The sequence below is a fragment of the Akebia trifoliata genome, chromosome 14 (assembly GCF_017979445.1).
Source record: "Akebia trifoliata isolate Shusen 1 chromosome 14, ASM1797944v1, whole genome shotgun sequence".
Lineage (NCBI taxonomy): Eukaryota > Viridiplantae > Streptophyta > Magnoliopsida > Ranunculales > Lardizabalaceae > Akebia > Akebia trifoliata.
Window position 1 is genome coordinate 3,296,860 of NC_141388.1, and position 22,000 is coordinate 3,318,859.

The following is a 22,000-nucleotide window of genomic DNA, read 5'->3' on the forward strand; positions in this document are numbered from 1 at the left end:
ACCTTATATTTTTATTTGGATTTGGGCTTCAAGAGGCATGATCAAAGAGGACCTTTTCTCAAGTGTAGTGAGCTCGGGTAGATGGGTCATGTGGGATTTTGATACATTGCCCACGAGATGAATTTCTTCAAGGTATATGTATTCTTTAGGGGAAAGTTATCTAGAGTTTTCTTATTTAAGAAAAGAAATTTGTTTTTTGCTAGAGTTATCTGGGATTATAAACTTGAAAACAAATAGTACTATCGGATTTTGATTTAATGCATTCTATATGTGATTTTTCTACTCTTTACACTATACATTTAGTTGTCAAAAAATTACGATAGTTTCATTTACTTGGTAATTGATGAAGAATAGTATAAATACCTCATTTTTCAATTTATTTGTCAAATTTTGTAATGTTAAAGTAACATTGAAATGTACATTGATTCTGACATTTTGATGTGGTGGTGCAAACATAATCATAAATAACTTTTATTATCTTAATGAAAAGTATCTAGGATTATGTTTGCACCATCTCATCAAAATGTACAATGGATGTACATTTTAATATTACTTCAGCATGGTCCATATTTTTATTCACAACTTTGACTTTAAGCTTTAAAATTCTAAATCCTCTAATGTGTTCATACATTGAGAACAAGATCTGACAAGTTCAAGATTAAATTTAGTAATGATTGACAAGACATGTTGAATAAGTAAAAATATAAATGAGTCGTAACAATTTAACTACCACATGACACACTCAATCTACTCTCTTGACGTGATAAGTTCGTGAATTCTCTCGAGATATACATTTTTATGAATAAATATAATTTAGTATCCCAAGGTATATAAATTTATGGTTCCTGAGCTTGTCGAGTCAATAGAGTCGACTGAATGTGCAACATGGGGTGTAGCTAGATTATCATGATTCAAAATAAAGTCATATGATAATATGACTATGGCACGTGGCATATTCAATCCACTCCTTGACGTGGATAGTGAAAACTCTTCTTTGCGTGAAAAATTGACTTCCACTAACTGCCACATAAGTTTCTACCACGTCAGCCAATAAAACTTAGAAAAAAAAAGAGGAAAATGTTGGAATGACATAGAGTATTTAGTGTGATTCTCACAAGTCTGATGTGAGATATGCATATAATCATTAATGTGTTTCATCGTGATACGAGTAAAAATCATTTACGATTATGTACGCACCTCCACGACAGAATTTAAATCGTACGTCACCCCAGCACTACACAAATAGGAAAAAACAAAAACAAACAGAGCGTGTGTTGTTCAGATCTTAAACCCTTTCTTCCTCGTGCAAAGCAGAGTTTTAACTCTCCACGTCGGAGAGTCGATTGAGTATGCCACGTGGGGGCGTCCTGTTATCACGATAAAAAAACTCATTGAACTACCAGCAAACCGAACGACAACAGGAAGTCAAACTCGGCAACTGAAGGCTAAGTCCAATACGCACGTACGAGTGTCCAATAATCGACAAGTGAAGGCACGTGTGTTGAATGCATCCAGCTCACGTGAGATTCGGATGGATCAAGTTGCGCGCCCTTTACAGGAGTATAAATATTTGTCCTTCGTTCTGTTCGTCACTTTTTCATCTCTTACAGAGAAGAAAATGGACTGGAAAAGTTACAGAGAACTAAAGCCTCTAGTTCATCTCTTGGTTCCTCTCTTCTTCCATTGGATCGCAGAAGAGATGACTGTTTCGGTTCTCGTAGACGTTACGACCGGGGCTCTCTGTCCTGGAGAATCGACTTGTAGCGAAGCAATTTATCTCACTGGTTTCCAACAAACGGTAATTTAATCTCTTTAACACTCTGTATCTGTTTTTTATCTAAATCTGGAAGTTCAAGATGTTGATCTTGATCTCTGTTTGGATGTTTTGTTTTTCTTTAATTTGATTTCTTAGAGAGTTTGTGTTCTTCGATTGGTCCGTACTGTTTGATTATTTGAAGAAGTTGATTAGCACTAAATTGTTAGGTTTGTTGATCTTAATTTATCCTCTTAATTAATCTCAATCAATCAATTAATTGGCCTTAATTAGTTAATTGCTCTTAATTTTGTCTGTCTGTTGGGGATTGGAGTGTTTTTTTTATTATTTCCAATTATTTTCTTATGGTTGGAACATTTTTTTTGTTGTTGTAAATTTCAGTAATTGACCTAGTCTGAGTTCCTCAATTGTTTTTATTTTTTATTTTGCTAATTGAGACTGAGTCATATCGGTTCACTTGTAGGTTGTAGGTATTTTCAAGATGATAGTGCTTCCTGTTCTCGGTCAGCTAGCAGATGATTATGGACGAAAACCTTTGCTCCTTCTCACTACATCGACGACTATAGTCCCTTTCGGTATGAATTTTCTCTGGATAATTCCATTTTTTTTAAAAATTAATTATTTAAAAGTCACAATACACTATATTAGTTCTGCATAAGTGAATTTTAACCGAACTTCTGGGGGAAAAAAAAAAGCTAAGGTTCTGTAAGATATATATTGAAAAATGATTTTTTTGCTAAGCAAGCAAAGTGTATTAAATAAATATGAAAGCTGATTACAAATCTTCAAGGGAATAATCCTATAAAAACGAAAGGATTTCAAAAAGAAAGGAATCTAAAACAATCACTTGTAAAAACAGAAAATAGGGTACTGGAACTGTCCTTACAAGCTAAAAACTCTTCAATAAGTAGAAATTGAAGATTTGTCTTCATCATCTGTGACAAGATTTATCTTCTTGATCTGAATTTCGTGGTAATCCAAGGGCCTAGATAGGACCAAGATTTCTTTTAATCTCTATTTACCCTTTTTTGATATTTTTCGGGTTCAGATTCGATATCCCATTCATCCACTTCTTCACAACAAGCTATCCCTGTGAGATCACTGATCGTTTCCTTCAACGACTCTTGGACTTCTCCATATTAGTGTTGGGTGAATATATATGTAGGTCCAACTCATGAGGTATGCTCCCTCACAGGAGTTGTCTTAATTCACATATTGATGGGAAAACCGTGTTTCTCCAACAATGAATACATCCTAAGCCCTAAGGTCTTCACACATAGGGCATTTATTTATGACATTTAGCAGAGGAGATCTATAGAATAAGGGAAATATTTTAAACCCTTTGCGGCTGTGGACCAGTGTTCCAACAGTCAAATTGATTAACATTATGGGCAGGCTTCAGCCATTGAACCAAGAAATAGTTTTAGTAGACAGTTGAAAATGTTATGGCCAACCTATTTTCCTTTGTCGAGTGTACAAGAGTATGCATCCCCAATCAAGTGGTTAGGAACTTAGGATTGTCTAGTGTATGCAAATTCTGAGCTAAGCCAATCCAGGAGACTACCATCTAGTTGGCAGTCCAGATTAGGGTGCAATCCACATCAATTGCAGAAAGAGATGGTATATACATCAAAATTGATGTGGTTATTTATGGGTTTTACATCTTTATTAATGGCTTACAGGTTGAGTATGTGAAACTACTCTACCATATGAATAAAGTATACACTACTAACCAGGCATTTTTGTGTTAAATAGTAATATGTGTGCTATTAGTATTCCATTTGTTCTTTTAATTAACAATTATTATACTATTCGGATTTCCAAATGGGGCTGCATATTGCTTTGTGGTTTATACTATTTAGTGAGATGTTTCTTTCTGTCTAAAGTGCTCATACTCTTGTTTTTTGTTTTAGCTTTACTTGCTTGGAATAAGTCAAAGGCATTTGTGTATGCCTACTATGTGTTACGTACAATTTCTTATATCATAAGTCAAGGAAGTATATTCTGCATAGCCGTTTCCTATGTGGTAAGAGTTTCTCCTCGATTTCTATTGAATTTGTTATTTGAGAAGTCCAATTATTGATTTAATAGAGATAACATATTTCCTGCCTTAGTAGGCAGATGTTGTGGAGGGCAGTAAGAGAGCCGCAGCATTTGGATGGATCATGGGACTTTTTTCTGCTTCACATGTTTTGGGAAATGTGTTGGCACGTTTTCTTCCTGAAGATTATATTTTTGAGGCATGTTCATTCAAAACTTTACAACTATTGTTTATGTCATTTCATATTTTGTTGATCTTACTGACAAAGCTGTATGTCCAGGTATCAATAGTTCTGCTGATCTTTTGTCCAGTTTACATGACATTTTTTCTAGTTGAGACAGTTAAAGCACCTCCAAGACAGGACCAACGTTCCCCTTATTTGACTAAAGTCCTCAAGGTCCTCCACGAACGATGTATCTCAATGAAAAATGCTGTAATTGTGGTTATTAGCAGGTTCGGTTGTTTGTCATGAGTTTCACCCTCTCTTTCTGTGTGTGTGTGCGTGTGCGTGTGTGGGTGTGGTGGACAGACAATTGCTAACTGAACAAGGTCTTCATCAAAAGAAGAATCAGAATTAATATACATATAGTTCTTTCAAACATAAACTGATTTAGATATTTGCTTAAAGCTAAAAAACTGCATTTTGCTCTGCAGTGGAACTCTTACACGCATTGCCTTTGTTTCCTTCTTCTATGAGTTGGGAATGTCTGGAATCAGCAATGTCTTACTGGTATGTTCCCTTTGTTGTCATTCTAACATATGGATCAATCTGTTACACTCTGTATCAATCCATTCAATGGAGGCATGATACAGGTTTTCAGTTTCACAACGTACTGCATGCCTACTAGATGTCCTCCGTTGACCATAACTTTGTTTCTTTATTGCACAAAATCAACTTTTGTGTTTTATACCAGACCTCACTAAAATTCTGCAAAGTTTGTTTCTAGACCATACGTAGTTGTAGATATCACTTCCTTCTTTAGTCTCTAATTTTTTTTTTTTTTTTTTCGTTTCTTGCTAAGACATCAATTTATCTAAGGGGTGTGTTTATTATTGGGTCTTTTGATCTTGCATTCTCAATTAAATTGTCAACCCAATGTCAGCCGAATTCAGTTGGGCTGATCATTATTACTTCAATGTTGCCAATGATGACTTATCTTGCAGATATGCAAAATTGTACTCCATTCTTAGGAAAGTAATAATTCACCTGAAATCCATAATTTGTTTTGACACGGACATAACTTCCTTTGCAGTATTATCTGAAGTCAGCTTTTGGATTCAACAAGAATCAATTTTCAGAAATTCTTTCAGTGGTAGGAATAGGCTCCATTGTTTCTCAGGTAATTTTCTGAACCTTAGTTATTCCAACTTTTTGGTGGAACTGCTATGGCTACACCTGTATATTTAAAATTGTGGGATTACTTTGTATTGATGTCAGTTTAGTCAACGTGGAAGGAGAAATATGATGCTCCTTTGTATTAAACTTTTGTGATATGCTAACCATGTGCCTGCATATATCTCTTGGTGCTTTCAAGGTTTTGAAGATTAAATGTGGTAGATCTATAATTCTTTTATGAACTCAACATCCTCATAAATGGCGCACATACAAGGGTTGCCACCCAACATGCTATAGGTTTAGGATTTTGAACCATCAGAGATGCACTCTAGGAATTCTTTACAAACTACAAGAATTCAATGGATTGGAACCTGGTACACTCCATTTTCAAAGTTTACCAGAGTTTATAAAACTGACAACTCTGTTTGAACTACCGGAGTTTCTCTAAGAAGTTCAATTCTATAGACCCTTGTGCTGGATAGCAAGATGTTCGAGCCATTGAGCTGTGGTCCACAATCTTCAAAAATGGACCCTATCTTCCCAGCCCACCCATACCGCACATGTCCTCGAACGTCTCCCCAGTTCTCATTCAGACCGTTGCCTACTCTTAGAGGGGGTGTAGCCCAAAAATAAATGAGTGGGGGATCTTATGTTTCAAATCTAAAGATATATTCGGAGAGCCAAGTGGATGGGTTTAGTGGTTGGAGAAAAGTTCATAAGCTAGGTAGTAAAAACTGATTACTAGGTAGCCTTGCTGTTCTAGTTTGGCACCATAGGGCAATGCTAGAATTGCATATTTTATTTCAGTTAGCTCATATAATTATTCAATCTCATTTTAATTCGGTCATAGATACCTGAGACTCTCCCCTAATTAATGTGGGCATCTTTCTAATTACAAAATGCTCTTTTGATCTCTCACATTCTTCTGTGATTTCAATATTTTCATTTTGGATTTGGATCAGTTTTAACTTATTTACCTTTTCTTTCTGGTTATAGTACAATTAGATGTTTGAGAAATGCAAAAGTAGGCCATTAACTCAATGACATTTTTATAAGCACGATCAATTTCTCTGATATTTTGTGGTCACTGATTTGCTTCTAGATTTTGGTGCTTCCACTAATGAACCCTCTGGTGGGAGAGAAAGTGATATTGTGCGTTGCCATACTTTCATCAGTCATTTATGTGAGTTAAAAACTATTTCAGATCTTCTTCAATAGTAAGTTTTGGTAGTGCAGCAGATCAAAGTTGAAGTCATATTTTCCTCTTGCAGGCACTACTTTATGGCTTGGCATGGGCACCTTGGGTATGTTCCTTCCTTGTTTGTCAATTTTTTTTCCACATTGATTCATTATCACACAGCTGTTAGCAGCCCCCATGAACTAAAACCACTGTCACTGATGCAGGTGCCATACCTCAGTGCTTCATTTGGAGTCATCTATATCCTCGTGAAACCATCTGTAAGTATCTTTTCTATATAGAAATTCTTTTGCCTCTTTCCCATAAAAATGTCCAATATAGCTCTTGTAAGATGCACAAGTACTTTCAGTTATCTTCAATCTTGATGTTTTTGGTTGATATCTCAATGTTTTAACAGACCTACGCTATTATTTCAAAAGCAACAAGCTCAACTGATCAGGTTTGTAACAATCTCTTTATTGAATGTTCTTCTGTTTGTTCTTTTTGGTTTGCTGGTCCATCAATCTGAGATTTTCCATTAGTTTTTCTTGTATTTTTTTGTTATACAATTCTATCGTGTCTTATACAACTCTCCTCCTCTGAATTTAATTTATATTTGTTTTACAGGGAAAAACACAAGGATTTATTGCTGGTGTGCAATCCATTGCGAGTTTCATATCGCCACTTGCTATGAGTCCATTGACTTGTGAGTTGATTTACTATTCTAATTATTAGAAGTTTATATATCGAATCTAGCCTGAGACACATTGAATGGGTGAATGTGAGTGGGTAGGGTAGAGCACACCAAAAAAAAAAAAAAATCGATTATTCTTCTCACGTATTGAAATTGTGCCAGCATTGTTCCTGTCAAATAAGGCCCCTTTCAATTGCAAAGGTTTCAGCATCTTGGTTGCATCAATTTCTATGGTAACTCTCTCTCTCTCTCTCTACAACCAATTAGCTTTAGTCTCATGAACCAGATGATTTCATTGGTCTATGCTTCTCTGTCTCTCTTACGGTCTTACCAACTAATTGACTTTAAACTCATGAACCAGATGATTTCATTGGTCTATGCTTTACTGTTGAAACCAGATGACTCCACAAAAAACCACACAGAAGAAAACATAGATGACATCGAAACACCACTCCTTTCATGATGATTGTCTCCAACATCTAACAGTTTGGCCTACAACTTTCTCCTGAACATCTATGTAAGATCCATTGTTATCCCCAGGAGGAACATAAATTACCGATCTTTGGATGTTGTTTTTTTTTTTTTTTTTTTTACCCTCTTTATAATTATCATTGCCAATTATTTTAGAACTTACATGTGACGATGTGATATTGTATATTTCAATGTATCAATTTGCAGCCTAAGGCCCTATACCACAAATACCAATGTCGAAGTTTATGGGTCCTCTGTTGGATAGGCCAGTCAAAATTTTCAGAAACACACATCAACACACTTGAATTAATGTTAGATTTTGATAATTATGATAATAATATTCCAAATCATCTCACTTGTAGTATCATTCTGAGTACTTCAAACATTGCTTAAAAATTGTAACACCTGCTATTACTATATATGTATAAGCATTTTTTTAGAAAATTTTAAATATTAACTAAGGTGATTTTATTTATAGATGAGATAGTAAAAGGATGTTTTTATAATTTTAGAAACCTGAAACCTAACGGATGGGTATAGGAAGTTGTGGGGTTGAAATTGTATTTCTTTTGACGAAAATATCCTTGATAAAATGTACAAGTAGGGGCAGATTTAATCTTTCAAATTACCTATTAGGCCTTCTCTCAATATGATAATGATAAAGATATAAGAATATATTTATATGTGACTTACGAATATGTGTGGGCGGGGCTGGGACGTAGACGTATTCTCCATTTAACAAGTAACGCTAATGCCCAGTAATCATTCTATCAATTAATTGAGATCGCTAATTCTGCTAGGGATGCAATGCAAGTGCAGTGTACTCGGGCTAAACTTTAATTACCATAAATTGGTCTTTATCGAAAAATAATGATAAAGACTTGTTGAAATACTTGGCGTGCGGATGATTTCTAAGCGATGCGTACACGTTGCAACAGAATCTTCATAGAGGTGATTAGGTGAATGTTATTGATTTTTGGTTAAAACGTGTCCTAAGGTTAGTGGTCCTCAGCGAGTATGGATTCATTGTACTGGAAGAAAATTCTATTTAATAATTTTCTGTCCTAATTTGGCCTTAATCGTTTTTGGTGTAAGAATTATTATAATAATGTTATTCCTTTTCCTGATTTGGTCGTTTAGACTCATGTAAAATGACTTTTGAGGATGAGAATGAGATCTTACGTTAGATAAAAATTGATGAAGAGAACAAGTACGGTAATGGGAGAAAGTCTCCTCAAAAGAGGATAAAAATGAAGACGAAATATATATCACATGAAAGAAGTAAATGATATAAATTTAATAATATTAAAAATAAGAAAAATCTGATACGATAAATGTTATTGAAATTCGGGTACAATAATATTGTTTTATCATTGAACTTGTATAGTTGCTCTAAATGCGCTATTTGTCAAAATTGTTCAGTTTTTGTGGGGAGTGACTCGCTAATATTTGCATTTCAGAATCTCGAGGGGTTGGCTCAATAATAATTTTGGACCGATGAGCGGTTAATGCCTGTAGGTTGTCAGTTAGATACCCAATATTCATCGGTTAATGTTCGTAGGTCTTGAGTTCGATACCTAGTATGAGTATTAATTTCTCAGGGGTCACCTAGGAGAGCGTGCGCCTCACTGACCTGGTGTGTGTGATGTGCGAGCGTTGCCCATGCCCCTAGAACTAGTCCTTGGACAAGACCAAGGTCTATGGATTGGGCAAAACCCATGTTTAAGCCCAGTCCATTATCTATAGGGATACCTGATTATAAATAAAAAAATATTTTCATTTGAGAGAAAAATTAACTCACAGACAAGTCGACCAATCAAACACACTCATGTGTATTGAAGGCATCCTCAAATTACAAAACTACCTTCATTAAGCTTTTGTGTAATTGGTCATCCGGAATTCTATGAAATCTCGGATCAATTTTTCTGAGCTAAAAAAAATTCTCCGATGGTGGAAGTTATGTAATAATCTTTCATGGGCCGTACTTATGCTCAGATGCCCATTCTAATTTTATAATGGAGTGATTTAGATATTAGGATTTAGGATGTCATGACATTCCCCTTTCCTTATCTTGATCTCCTTTTATTAACGTACTAATGCACATCTTTAAACCATATAATAATAAAAAATCCTTCATTTTTTTCTTCTCAACGTCCTGCTTTACCTTACGCTTCAATCTTAAGATTCTACCTATTTCACCTTTCAAATCTTTAAGAACAAAATAGAATTTTTGAGGTAGAAGATGATGGAATTTTGCATGTATGCTGGAACACACCTCCATGTCAGCCCAGTGTCTTGAGCAGTCATTCAATTACAATCATTATTATAAAATAATTTAAGTCCTTCAAAGTGAAAATTAGATATTTTCCTCACATATCACGTGCGTTCATAAGTATTTAAGGCATACCTAATTTACAAAAGAGTCGTGGATGTGTGCTTAGAGCAATAGATGCTTTTATCAAGATTTCACCATAGATGCTTTTCATTGAGATATGAGTGAGATCATCGATGAAAGCATCCATGGTTCTGTGCACACCAATGGCCCGCCGCCCACAATGTTACTTCAGCATTATTCTTTACAAAAATATACCTTCGTTAAGCTCTACGTGTCAAAGTGGAGAGAGAGTCCTGTTGAGAAAAATTCTCTTATCGAAAATGACGAGTTCCTGAAGAAAAAATCAAAGGACTCTTGGTTGGTTGCGTACAAGGGTATTTACGTCATTTTATCTTAATCTAAAAAGATGCGATCATGTCAATTCCCAAGATTACAAAGGAAAGTGTTGCCAAACGCAAAGAACAAAATTATCACACGCCAGGAGTCTACTCTACAGTCGCTCGATCATGAAATATAACTTTCAATTGAAAAAAGAACAAAATATACAAACTTCACATTTAACAGAGAAAACCACCAACACCATCACATATGACCCACCGACTGGTTCAACAGTAACAGTAGCTCAACTCCGTTATCTGAATAAGATTGAGATCTGTTATGAGCTAGAATTCGAAGTCCAGATTATTTGATGCATTGTTTGGTTGTTTCAAACTATGTTGTTTTATTTTAAGTGTTTGAGTCATTTATTTGATCGTATGTAATGGGCCATGTGGTCCTTTTGTTAGGTAGTTTGTTTCTGTAATGGTATGAATCAGTTGGGTTAGTTATGGGTCAGTTAAATTGTATGAGTTTGTTGGGTCAGTTATTTAACTTCCTAGTTAATGGGCTATGCCCATGTTGTGTAATGGTCAGTTATCACCTGGCCTATTTATGTTTGCTATTATTCAATCAAAAGGAAAAATCATTTATTCAATTACAGAGTCTGAGAAGGAGGCCTGGTAACCTCGAATTACCATAAAAACAATTCTGTCCTTTTGAGTAAATAATTTTACAAATATAACAGTTGTTAATGGGCTATGCCCATGTTGTGTAATGATCAGTTATCACCTGGCCTATTTATGTTTGCTATTATTCAATCAAAAGGAAAAAAGCATTTATTCAATTACAGAGTTTGAGAAGGAGGCCTGGTAACCTCGAATTACCATAAAAACAATTCTGTTCTTTTGAGTAAATAATTTTACAAATATAACAGTGGTATAAGAGCCTTGATTCTGCGACAATGGCTGAAGGTACTAGGCATGCGCAGATGACTGAAGCTTTAGCAGCATTGAAAGAAGAGAACACCTACCTGCGTGAAGAACAGGAGCGACAGAAGGAGATGTTAGCCGCAATACTTAAACAGATCAATAATCTGGCATCTAGGGAAGGTTCCTCCAACTCTCAAGTCAGTAACAATCCTTTATTTGAGGAAAATAGGGGAATTCAAGTTAGGTCCTTAAGGTTGGATTTTCCTAAATTTGATGGTACTGATCCGGATGAATGGATTCAAAAGGCACAACAATTTTTTGAGTATTACAAAACACTTGATGACCAAAGGCTTCAAATAGCTTTTTTCCATATGAAAGGGAAGGCCCTAATAGTTGGTTAAAAGAGTCCAGCCCAGTCCAATCTTGGGAAGATTTTATTGCAGCCTTAGAAGTGAGATTTGGACCCTCAGCCTATGAGGATCCTGTAGGGGAATTTACTAAATTAAGGAAAAATGGGACTGTAGAAGCATATCAGACACAATTTGAAATGCTATCTAATAAAATAACTGGATTATCTGAAGAGTTTCGAATTAGTACCTTTCTCAGTGGCCTTAGGGATGATTTGAGGATCACTGTCACCATGTTTAAGCCATCTACACTTTCAGCAGCCTTCGGTTTGGGTAGGTTACAGGAGGAAGAAGTGCTTAGGCGTGTAAGGTCAAATCCAAACAAGTTCCAAAACTACCAAAATATCAACCTAAACAACCAACCTAAATTGCCTGTACCAGCCCCTATTTTGAGACTTCCAGCACTTCCAAATAGACCCAACCTGAGACCTCAAACCTTTAATAGTCCTAGAAAAATCAGCTTTCCCATCAAAAAACTCTCTCCTACCCAAATGCAAGAAAGGAAGGAAAAATGTTTATGTTGGTTTTGTGATGAGAAGTATCATTTCGGACATAAATGTACCAAACCCAGGATTTACCTTTTAGAAGGAATGGAGGGAGAGGGAGAGGAAACCGAGGAACCAGAAAATGAGGAAGGTACTTTGTCTATGATAGAAACTAATGACGAGGAAGTGGGTGCATTGTTAGGAATCACCTTGCATGCTATTGCTGGATCTTTAGCCCCTAAAACTATGAGATAGTTTGCTGAACTTAATCACTACCAAGTCTTGGTCTTGATTGACACAGGAAGCACTCATAGTTTTATAGATCCAAATGTAGCAAGGAAGGCCAATCTGCAAGGGAAGAGAGCCACTTAACAGTTTAGGTGGCTAATGGTGCCACTCTTTCTTGCCTTGGTTATTGTAAGGCAGTTCCTTTGAAACTACAAGATTACACATGTAAGGCTAATTTATATGTGTTGACTCTTGGGGGTTGTGACTTAGTTTTGGGTGTTGATTGGCTAAGAGGATTGGGGTCAGTTTTATGGAATTTTTATGATCTAACTATGCGGTTCCAGTATGATGAAAAAGCTGTAGAGTTGCAGGGAATCAAGAGACCAGCAATAAATGTGACTGAGGAAGATGACATTGGCGACCTCAAGAAGGGAATAACAAAAGGAATATGACTGCAAATTATGGAAGGAAATGCTGCAAGTCTCTCTCCTAGCATTCCGGAAGCAGTACAGCAACTTTTGGACAGATTCAAAGGGGTGTTTGTTGAACCAAAATGGCTGCCACCTCCCAGGATTTTTGATCATAAAATTAAATTATAGGAGGACTGTAAACCTACATCTGTAAGACCTTACAGGTATCCGTATTACCAAAAGGAGGAGATAGAGAAACTAGTGGCTGATCTGATCAAGAATGGCAGCATACGGAGCAGCCAAAGTCCCTATTCTTCACCCGTGTTACTAGTAAGGAAGGCTGATGGAAGTTGGAGGATGTGTGTGGACTACCGTGCTCTCAATAAGGATACCATCAAAGATAAGTACCCTATCCCTAATATTGATGAGTTACTTGATGAACTAGGGGGTGCTGAAATTCTTTCAAAGCTGGATTTAAGGTCAGGATATCATCATATAAGAATGCATCCTGATGACATCCCTAAAACTGCCTTTCGCACACATGAGGGTCATTATGAGTTTTTAGTGATGCCTTTTGGGCTTACTAATGCTCCATCGACTTTCCAAGGGGTGATGAATGAAATGTTTAGGCCTTATTTGAAGAAGTTTGTGCTGGTATTCTTTGATGATATTTTAATATACAGCAAGTCAATGCAGGACCATATAGAACATCTTACACGGGTTTTGGAGGTACTAGAAGCGAACATATTTTTTACCAAGCTGTCCAAGTGTGTTTTTGGTAGCAAGGAAGTCAATTATTTGGGGCATCTTATTTCTAAGGAAGGGGTCAAAGCTGATTCCCAAAAATTGGCTGCTATGCAAGAATGGCCAACTCCTAAAAATCTCAAAGCTTTAAGAGGTTTTTTAGGACTAACAGGATACTACAGGAAATTTATCAAAGGATATGGAGCAATCGCGGCCCCTCTTACTTGTCTTCTCAGAAAAAATGCTTTTTCTTGGAATGATGAGGCACAAGCAGCATTTGAGGAATTAAAAGAGGCTATGGTAAGTCCCCCTGTGCTCAGATTACCTAATTTTACTAAAACATTTGTGGTGGAATGCGATGCTGCAGGAGAAGCATTGGGAGCAGTGCTGATGCAAGAAGGGCAGCCCCTAGCCTATTTTAGTCAGGCTTTAAAAGGGAGGAATCTGACTTTATCCACCTATGAGAAGGAATTACTAGCCTTGGTGATGGTAGTGAGGAAATGGAGGCACTACCTATTGGGACAGTCCTTCAAAATACGCACCGACCAGCAAGCACTCAAATATTTGCTGGAACAAAGGGTGGGAACTCCCTCACAACAGAAGTGGATCTCTAAACTGCTTGGTTATGACTTTACAATCGAGTATAAGAGTGGAAAAAAATAATACAGTGGCTGATGCACTCTCCAAGGTACATTACCCCGAGAGCACAAACCCAAACCGTACCCAAACACCATCCTTAAACACAGACCAACCAGAAATTACCAACTCCAACCCATCTATCAAAAATCTCAGTACAAACCCATCCTCCACAACAATATCCAATCAGAAATCAAAACAACACCAAATCCAAATCCAAGTAGTCAGCATAGTCCAAGCACAATGGATGCAAGAGTTAAAGAAAGCTTACCAACAGGACCCCATGTTGCAGCAGCTGATTAGCCACTACCATCATGGAGACATGGACCAATCTCGTTACCAACTCCGGAATGAGCTACTCTTTTACAAGGGTAGGCTACATCTTGGGTCATTGGTGCCCTTCCAGCAGCAGATCTTGCATCAATTCCACAGCAGTCCATTAGGAGGCCACACAGGAGTACAAAAAACACAAGCAAGAATAAAAAAGGAGTTTTACTGGCCTGGCCTAAGAAATGATGTTCAGACATGCATCAAAGAGTGTGATGTATGCCAAAGAAGCAAAGTGGAAGCCCTCCTTCCATCAGGATTGCTCCAGCCTTTGCCCATTCCTGCCAAGAACTGGGAAGACATCAGCATGGACTTTATTGAAGGATTACCTCCTTTAGGAGACAAGACAATAATTTTTGTGGTGGTGGACAGGTTAAGTAAATATTCTCACTTTATGCCTATTACTCATCCATACACAACTTTAACCGTGGCTAGGGTGTTCATGGACAATGTTTTTAAATTACATGGTTTACCACTAACCATAGTAAGTGATCGAGATCCTGTGTTCACTAGCAATTTTTGGAAAGAAATGTTCAGGTTATCTGGAACAGATCTGTTACTCAGTACAGCTTATCATCCTCAAACGGATGGACAAACAGAATCCATGAACAAAGTGCTCGAGTGTTATCTCAGGTGCTTTTCAAGTGACAGACCAAAAGATTGGGTTAAGTGGTTACCTTTAGCTGAGTATTCTTACAATACCTCAATCCATACATCAACAAAGGTATCCCCTTTTGAAGCTGTCTATGGTCAGCCTCCTCCTCGAATGCTACCATACGAGTCAGGAGCTACCAAAGTTCAAGCTGTGGATGAAGAGCTACGAAGCCGTGAGTTTATAGCCAAGCTCATCAAGGAAAACATACAAGAAGCACAAGCGAAAATGAAATATTTTGCTGATAAGAAAAGAAGAACTCAAGAACTCGAGATTGGAGACCTTGTATACCTCAGGTTACGACCTTACAGACAAATGACCGTAGCAATGCGAAGAAATTTGAAGATTGCACCAAGGTATTTTGGACCCTTCAGAGTTAATCGCAAGGTGGGTAAAGTGGCTTACGAACTAAATCTTCCTCCTGAAGCTAAGATCTATCCCGTATTTCACATCTCATGTCTCAAGAAAAAGCTAGGATAAGGAATTCAAGCTTACACTACTCTGCCAATTCTCACGCCCGAGAGATCTCTTGAACCAGAACCTGAGAAGGTACTTCAACGAAGGCTGAAGAGGAAAGGAAACACTGCCGGAGTTGAGGTCTTAGTGCAGTGGAGTGGAACCAATGAAGGAGATGCGACTTGGGAAGATCTTGACATTCTAAGGCGTCGTTTTCCTAACCTTGAGGACAAGGTTTTCTAACAAGGGGAGTTTTGTTATGAGCTAGAATTCGAAGTCCAGGTTGTTTGATGCATTGTTTGGTTGTTTCAAACTATGTTGTTTTATTTTAAGTGTTTGAGTCATTTGATCGTATGTAATGGGCCATGTGGTCCCTTTGTTAGGTAGTTTGTTTCTGTAATGGTATGAGTCAGTTGGATTAGTTATAGGTCAGTTAAATTGTATGAGTTTGTTGGGTCAGTTATTTAACTTCCTAGTTAATGGGCTATGCCCATATTGTGTAATGGTCAGTTATCACCTGGCCTATTTATGTTTGCTATTATTCAATCAAAAGGAAAAAACATTTATTCAATTACAGAGTCTGAGAAGGAGTCCTGGTAACCTCGTATTTTTGTTTGTTATTATTCAATCAAAAGAAAAAAGCATTTACTCAATTACAGAGTTTGAGAAGGAGTCCTGGTAACCTCGAATTACCATAAAAACAAGGGAAAATTATAAAAAAAAATCAAATATAATAATTATTTAACAAAAAAGTACAAATTTAATGAAAATTACGAAAAAGGTAATAAACCGGCCATGCAAGGGTCGATTTTTTTCTCTCTCCATTTTATTCTCCTTTTTTTTTTAATTTAAAAAAATCGGATTTTTTATACTATAACCGGCCATTCAATGTCCTCTACATTTCTCTCTCTTCTTTCTCTCTCTTTTTTGTTTTTTTAGTTAAACAAATCAAAAAAATTTCATTCCAACCGGCCATTCAATGTCCTATAAATTTCTCTCTCCTCTTTCTCACTCTCTTTTTATTTTTTTAATTAAAAAATCAAATATTTACATTGCCATTCAATGTCCGCTACATTTCTCTCTCCTCTTTTTCTCTCTCTTTTTGTTTTTTTAATTAAAAAAATCAAAAAAATTTCATTCCAACTGGCCATTCAATGTCCTCTAAATTTCTCTCTCCTCTTTCTCACTCTCTTTTTATTTTTTTAATTAAAAAAATCAAATATTTACATTGCCATTCAATGTTCTCTACATTTCTCTCTCCTCTTTCTCTCTCTTTTTGTTTTTTTAATTAAAAAAGTCAAAAAAATTTCATACCAACCCAATGTCCTCTAAATTTCTCTCTCCTCTTTCTCACTCTCTTTTTATTTTTTTAATTAAAAAAATCAAATATTTACATTGCCAGTCAATGTTCTCTACATTTCTCTCTCCTCTTTCTCTCTTTCTTTTTGTTTTTTTAATTAAAAAAATCAAAATTTTTTCATTCCAACCCACCATCCAATGTCCTCTAAATTTCTCTCTCCTCTTTCTAACTCTCTTTTTATTTTTTTAATTAAAAAAATCAAATATTTACATAGCAATTCAATGTTCTCTATATTTCTCTCTCCTCTTTCTCTCTCTTTTTGTTTTTTTAATTAAAAAAATCAAAAAAATTTCATTCCAACCGACCATTCAATGTCCTCTAAATTTCTCTCTCCTCTTTCTCACTCTCTTTTTATTTTTTTAATTAAAAAAATCAAATATTTGCATTGCCATTCAATGTTCTCTACATTTCTCTCTCCTCTTTCTCTTTCTCTTTTTGTTTTTTTAATTAAAAAAATAAAAAAAAATTCATTCCAACCGGCCATTCAATGTCCTCTAAATTTCTCTCTCCTCTTTCTCACTCTCTTTTTATTTTTTTAATTAAAAATGTTTACATTGCCATTCAATGTCCTCTAAATTTCTCTCTTTTTTTTTTAATTAAAAAAATCAAAATTTTACATTTTAACCGATTTTTTTATTTAAAAAAGTTAAGAGCAAATTCATCGGACATTGAATAATGGTCATTTCATTTTAAAAAAATTTCTGAAAAAAATTCAACGGACATTGAATACCTGTTTAGAATGTAAATTTTTTTTTTTAAAATTTAAAAAATAGAGAGAGAAAGAGAAAGAGGAGAGAGAAATTCAACGGACATTGATTGGTCGTTTAAAATGTAAAAATTCATTTTTTTAATTTAAAAAATAAAGAGAGAGAAATTTAGCGAGCATTGAATGCCATTTAAAATATAAAAATTCGTTTTTTTTTTAAATTTAAGAGAGAGAGAGAGATTTAAAGGACATGGAATGGCAATGAAAATATTTGAATTTTTTAATTAAAAAAATATAAAAGAGAGAGAAAGAGGAGAGAGAAATTTAGAGGACATTGAATGACCGGTTAGAATGAAATTTTTTTTTTTAATTAAAAAAATAAAAAAAAGAGAAAAAGAGGACAATTCTGTACTTTTGAGAAAATAATTTTACAAATATAACAAGATCAACCAAACATCATCACATCTTCTCCAGCTTTTCGGCTTTAACGACAGGATTGGCCTTCGCAATTACTTCCCTTCTAACCGCCTTGAAATCAAACTCGCACCCGTGCTGTTTCGGATACCGATGCGAGGAGCAAAACGTCGTTCCACATCGGCACCGAAACCCCATAAGTCCGACACGCTTCCGACACGTCGAACATCGGTTAGGTTGCGTTGCAACAGCTGGAACCGGAGGATCTGATGCAGTGGCGGTGGCGACGAGCTGTACAGGATTCTGGAGATCATCGGTGGATTTTTGAAGGATTATGTTGGGAGAGGAGAGTGATGAGGAAGAAGCGGAGAGAGATTTTTCGACAGCAATTTTGGCGGAGGAGGCTTGTTCTTCTTTGAGACAGAAATCTCTGTAACATTTAGAACAGAGATTTAGGCTTCCGAAGAATCCACAGTTGTTGGCACAAAGGCGGTGACCTGCAGGAGCCTCGCATCTGTGTTCTTCAGCCATCGTTTCTACCACACCTAGGGTTTCAAAATTGCGAAAATTGATCGGTTAAAAAGGATTTTTCTGCATAAAAAATCATAGATTTGTGTGAGAATAAAACCGAATCCGAATTGATGCAATAAAATCAGATAAAAATTAAATAAAAAACCCTAAATAGATCTAAAGAAATCTGAAGATTTAGAAAAAAAAAAAAGAAGATCGAAGAAGAACCTTTTCAAAGTACTTGGAAATATCTCTTCGAGTCTTTGTTGCCTTCTTTTCCTCTCTTCTATTTTTTTTTTTTTTCTTTTTTCAATATATATAAGCGTTAATTTAAGAGACAGAAATCTAGGCAGGATGGTTTTTAAACGCGGTATTTGGTCTCGTCTCGTCACGTTCACATTGAAACAATGGGTTTTAACCATTTAAAAAATCTGAAAAATTCTTTCAGAATTGATTCCTATTAAAAAAATGAACCCCTCAAAAAATATAAAATTAAAAAAAAATTCTTAATATACCTATCAATCAAATTCAAGGTAATTAAATAAGGGTCCCGTTCAATGACTAACTTTTTGACAAAATATTTTTCAAAATATGAGTTAGAAGTTTTGGAATGGGCTGATTTTTGGTGAGGATGATCTCTATGGTGAGGAAATCATCATCACAAAAAATCAGCCCATTCCAAAACTTCTAACCCCATAAAAAATAGTTTACAAAAAATGGACGGTCCATGATTTTTCAACTTGTAAACATGGGTTAGAAGTTTTGGAATGGGTTGATTTTTTGTGAGGATGATCTCCTCATCGTAGAGATCATCCTCACCAAAAATCAGCCCATTTCAAAACTTCTAACTCATGTTTTGAAAAATGTTTTGCCAAAAAATTAGCCATTGAACGCTACTCATTAAATAAAACACATGTTTCCTAAAAATTAGTATAAATTTCTAAAGAAAAAATAAAACAAATTATCAAAAATACATTTAAGTATTTATCACAAGAAAGTAATAATATCACTCAATAGCTATTACTTGTAAAAATAAAATAGAAAATTTCATTTGTAACTTTATTTTTTCGTAAAATTCAGTTGTCTCGGTTAACTCAGACGAGATTTTCAAAATCTCGTCCGATACAACTCGTTTATCTCGCGAGTTAATGTAAAATCTGTAATGACTCGGATATCTCGTTCGTCTCGGACGAGTTTTGCGAAAATATTGTCCGAGATGACTCGCATATCTCACGATATGCGGTTGTCTCATGACTTATTGTGAGTTGGTATCATTAGACTGTGATACCGAGTTAACTCGGGCGACACGTCTCGGTATCTGACGAGTTTAAAAATCATGGGCTGGAAGTCGAACGCCTTGTACCTTGCAAACTAAAACCACCCACTAGCGGTTTTTAAATACTAGTCTTACGAAGATTCCATGTGACTGTCTCTTTCTTCCCCTCTAGAACCTTTTCATTTTCCAATCAGAGCATTTATAAGGCCGCACAAGTCAAATGCCCTACGACTTTGGTGTTTTTTTATTGTACTACATCGCCTCTTAGAAATTTAGTAGTCCCAAGGTCGATACCGTCGCATGGTCCTCGATTTACACACTATAAGATAAAGAGGTTTAAAAAAAAAAAAAAGATCTTATAGATGCTCATTTGGTTCACGGGTCCTGCCCTTGTTAGCTATTCGGAATACAAAAAAATTTCCATACTTGAAAATTTTGAATTTTGTTCGATTTTGGATTGTAAAAATTTAGTCAAACATTCACGGGAAATATGCGGCATATATTTTATACGTGATTTATACATCCCACATAAAATAATTTAAAAACAAATAATTCAGTATATTTTGAAAGGAGTTAAACTATATAATAATATAATTATCACAATCCAATGATTTTCAAGTACGGAAAATTTTAATTATGTGAGCTATGACTTTAAAATCTAGAATACATGGCACACATATAATAAATTAGAATCCAAAAATTGATTAATACTCCCTCAACTTAAGTAATTGAGCAAACAATTAGGATATTTAATTACCAATCTAAAAATTCAATAAAATATTTACTAATAGTTGTAGTAAAATTCTTAATCATATAAGAAATAAGAGACACCTGCCTGAATAGGTTGTTGAAGAGTGGATTGGAGACAATGTAGAAATTGAGAAGTCCAATAGATGGAGGAGATTGGAGCTTCATTGGTAACTTAAGTTAATGTCATTTTTTTGGTTAAATATTATAATATTCATAAAAAAAAAAATTATTTTCTCATAAATTTTTTGAATGATTCAAAAATTCAGAAGAATAATACTTTTATTGAAGAAAAAAAAATCATGAATTTTTCACGAATGAAATGGTAGATTGCGAACAAGGGGTCTACCATGTTGGCCGTCTTAGCTCGAGGATTTATGTTTTTGTTTAAAAAAAAAATTAACAAATAAATTATTCTTTTCTTGGTAGAAAGACTTGAGAAATGGATGTTAAAATGGATTGAAGAAGGATGAAAAAGAGAGAGCATTTTTTCAATTAATTTAAAATTTTGTAATTTACATTTATATGGCACTCAATCATGTTTTTTTAGTATTCGATTTACTGGTCATAGATAGGTGGTCTTTCAATATGTCTAAACCTATGTTACAGTTCATATAGGTAGTTTCCTATATCGTATTTTGATCATTTATATTAGTTTTAGAGAAGAAGACCTAGGTAAAGGAGGTATGCCACTAGTTCGAAAACATAGGGGTATCTCTAAAATTGATAGAAGATGGAGGAATTTGTTATTTTTTAAAAGAATGTTTCTCTAATATTACAAGTTTATAGTTTGGCAAAGTAAGAGAACTCTATAGATATGTAAGTTTCATTTAAGAAACCTTTACACTACTTGAGTTTTGGAGTCACTTTCATTCATAAAAATTTAAGTTGTGACCAGCCACCTAAAAAATCCAAGTAGTGTGAAGATTTCTTAAATGGAACTTACATATCTACATGATTCACTCTTATTATGCCAAACGACGAATTGGTATAAAATGAATCAATTTGCAATTCGATTTGCTCAAGATTCTTGAAGGTTTCTAATTGAAATTTACATATCTACAAATTCGATAACATAGGTCCAAATTCATCTCGATTCAATTGCATTTGGGTTAATTTAGAGCAACTCCAATGCACTCAGGCTTTCATTCTGTATTTTCTTTCAACTATCGTTATATAGAGTCAGAACCCTCCAAAAGAACTCCAATGCACTCATGCTTTGGCTCTCAACTTTAAAATTTTCTGGAGAGAGGGAAAGTGCAAGAGGCAAAAGAAAATAGTGGATTTATCTCTTTCTACCTATTGATGATAACAAAAAAATGGTGACAGTTGTGACCCTTGTTAGCAATCACCCGTTTAATTCTAGAATAATTCATGAAATTTTTGTTTTTTTTTTCAACGAGAGTATTATTCTTCGAATTATTGAACTATTTTGAATAATTCACAGATTTTAAGTTTGAAAAGAATAAAACACGTTTTTTTATGAATTTTTATAAAATTCGGTGGAAAAAAAATACTACTATAACTTGTTGTATGTTGTAGAGTGTAACTTGTAAGTTGTGATGTG

The 22,000-nt window shown here is 35.1% G+C and overlaps 1 protein-coding gene and 1 pseudogene across 3 annotated transcripts; one reads left to right on the top strand and one right to left on the bottom strand.

Annotated features, from left to right (window-relative positions):
• Positions 1–1,586: 1,586 nt before the first annotated feature.
• Positions 1,587–7,746, top strand: LOC147385548 (uncharacterized). The gene is made up of 14 exons (XM_086423028.1): positions 1,587–1,798; positions 2,238–2,349; positions 3,688–3,800; positions 3,892–4,014; positions 4,096–4,268; positions 4,470–4,545; positions 5,069–5,155; positions 6,254–6,334; positions 6,423–6,455; positions 6,556–6,609; positions 6,747–6,788; positions 6,956–7,034; positions 7,185–7,255; positions 7,384–7,746. Exons 1-14 carry the CDS (start codon positions 1,619–1,621, stop codon positions 7,483–7,485), a joined length of 1,326 nt encoding a protein of 441 aa, XP_086279154.1. The 5' UTR covers positions 1,587–1,618; the 3' UTR covers positions 7,486–7,746.
• A 10,117-nt stretch (positions 7,747–17,863) lies between these two features.
• LOC147385549 (zinc finger A20 and AN1 domain-containing stress-associated protein 4 pseudogene) lies at positions 17,864–18,789 on the bottom strand (annotated as a pseudogene). 2 transcript variants are annotated; one of them, XR_015172025.1, is made up of 2 exons: positions 18,639–18,770; positions 17,864–18,445 (listed from the first exon to the last, which is right to left on the bottom strand). The product of XR_015172025.1 is annotated as a zinc finger A20 and AN1 domain-containing stress-associated protein 4 pseudogene, transcript variant X2 (transcript). The 2 variants fall into 2 exon arrangements; XR_015172024.1 differs by having other exon boundaries at positions 17,866–18,491; positions 18,639–18,789.
• Between the last annotated feature and the right edge of the window lie 3,211 nt (positions 18,790–22,000).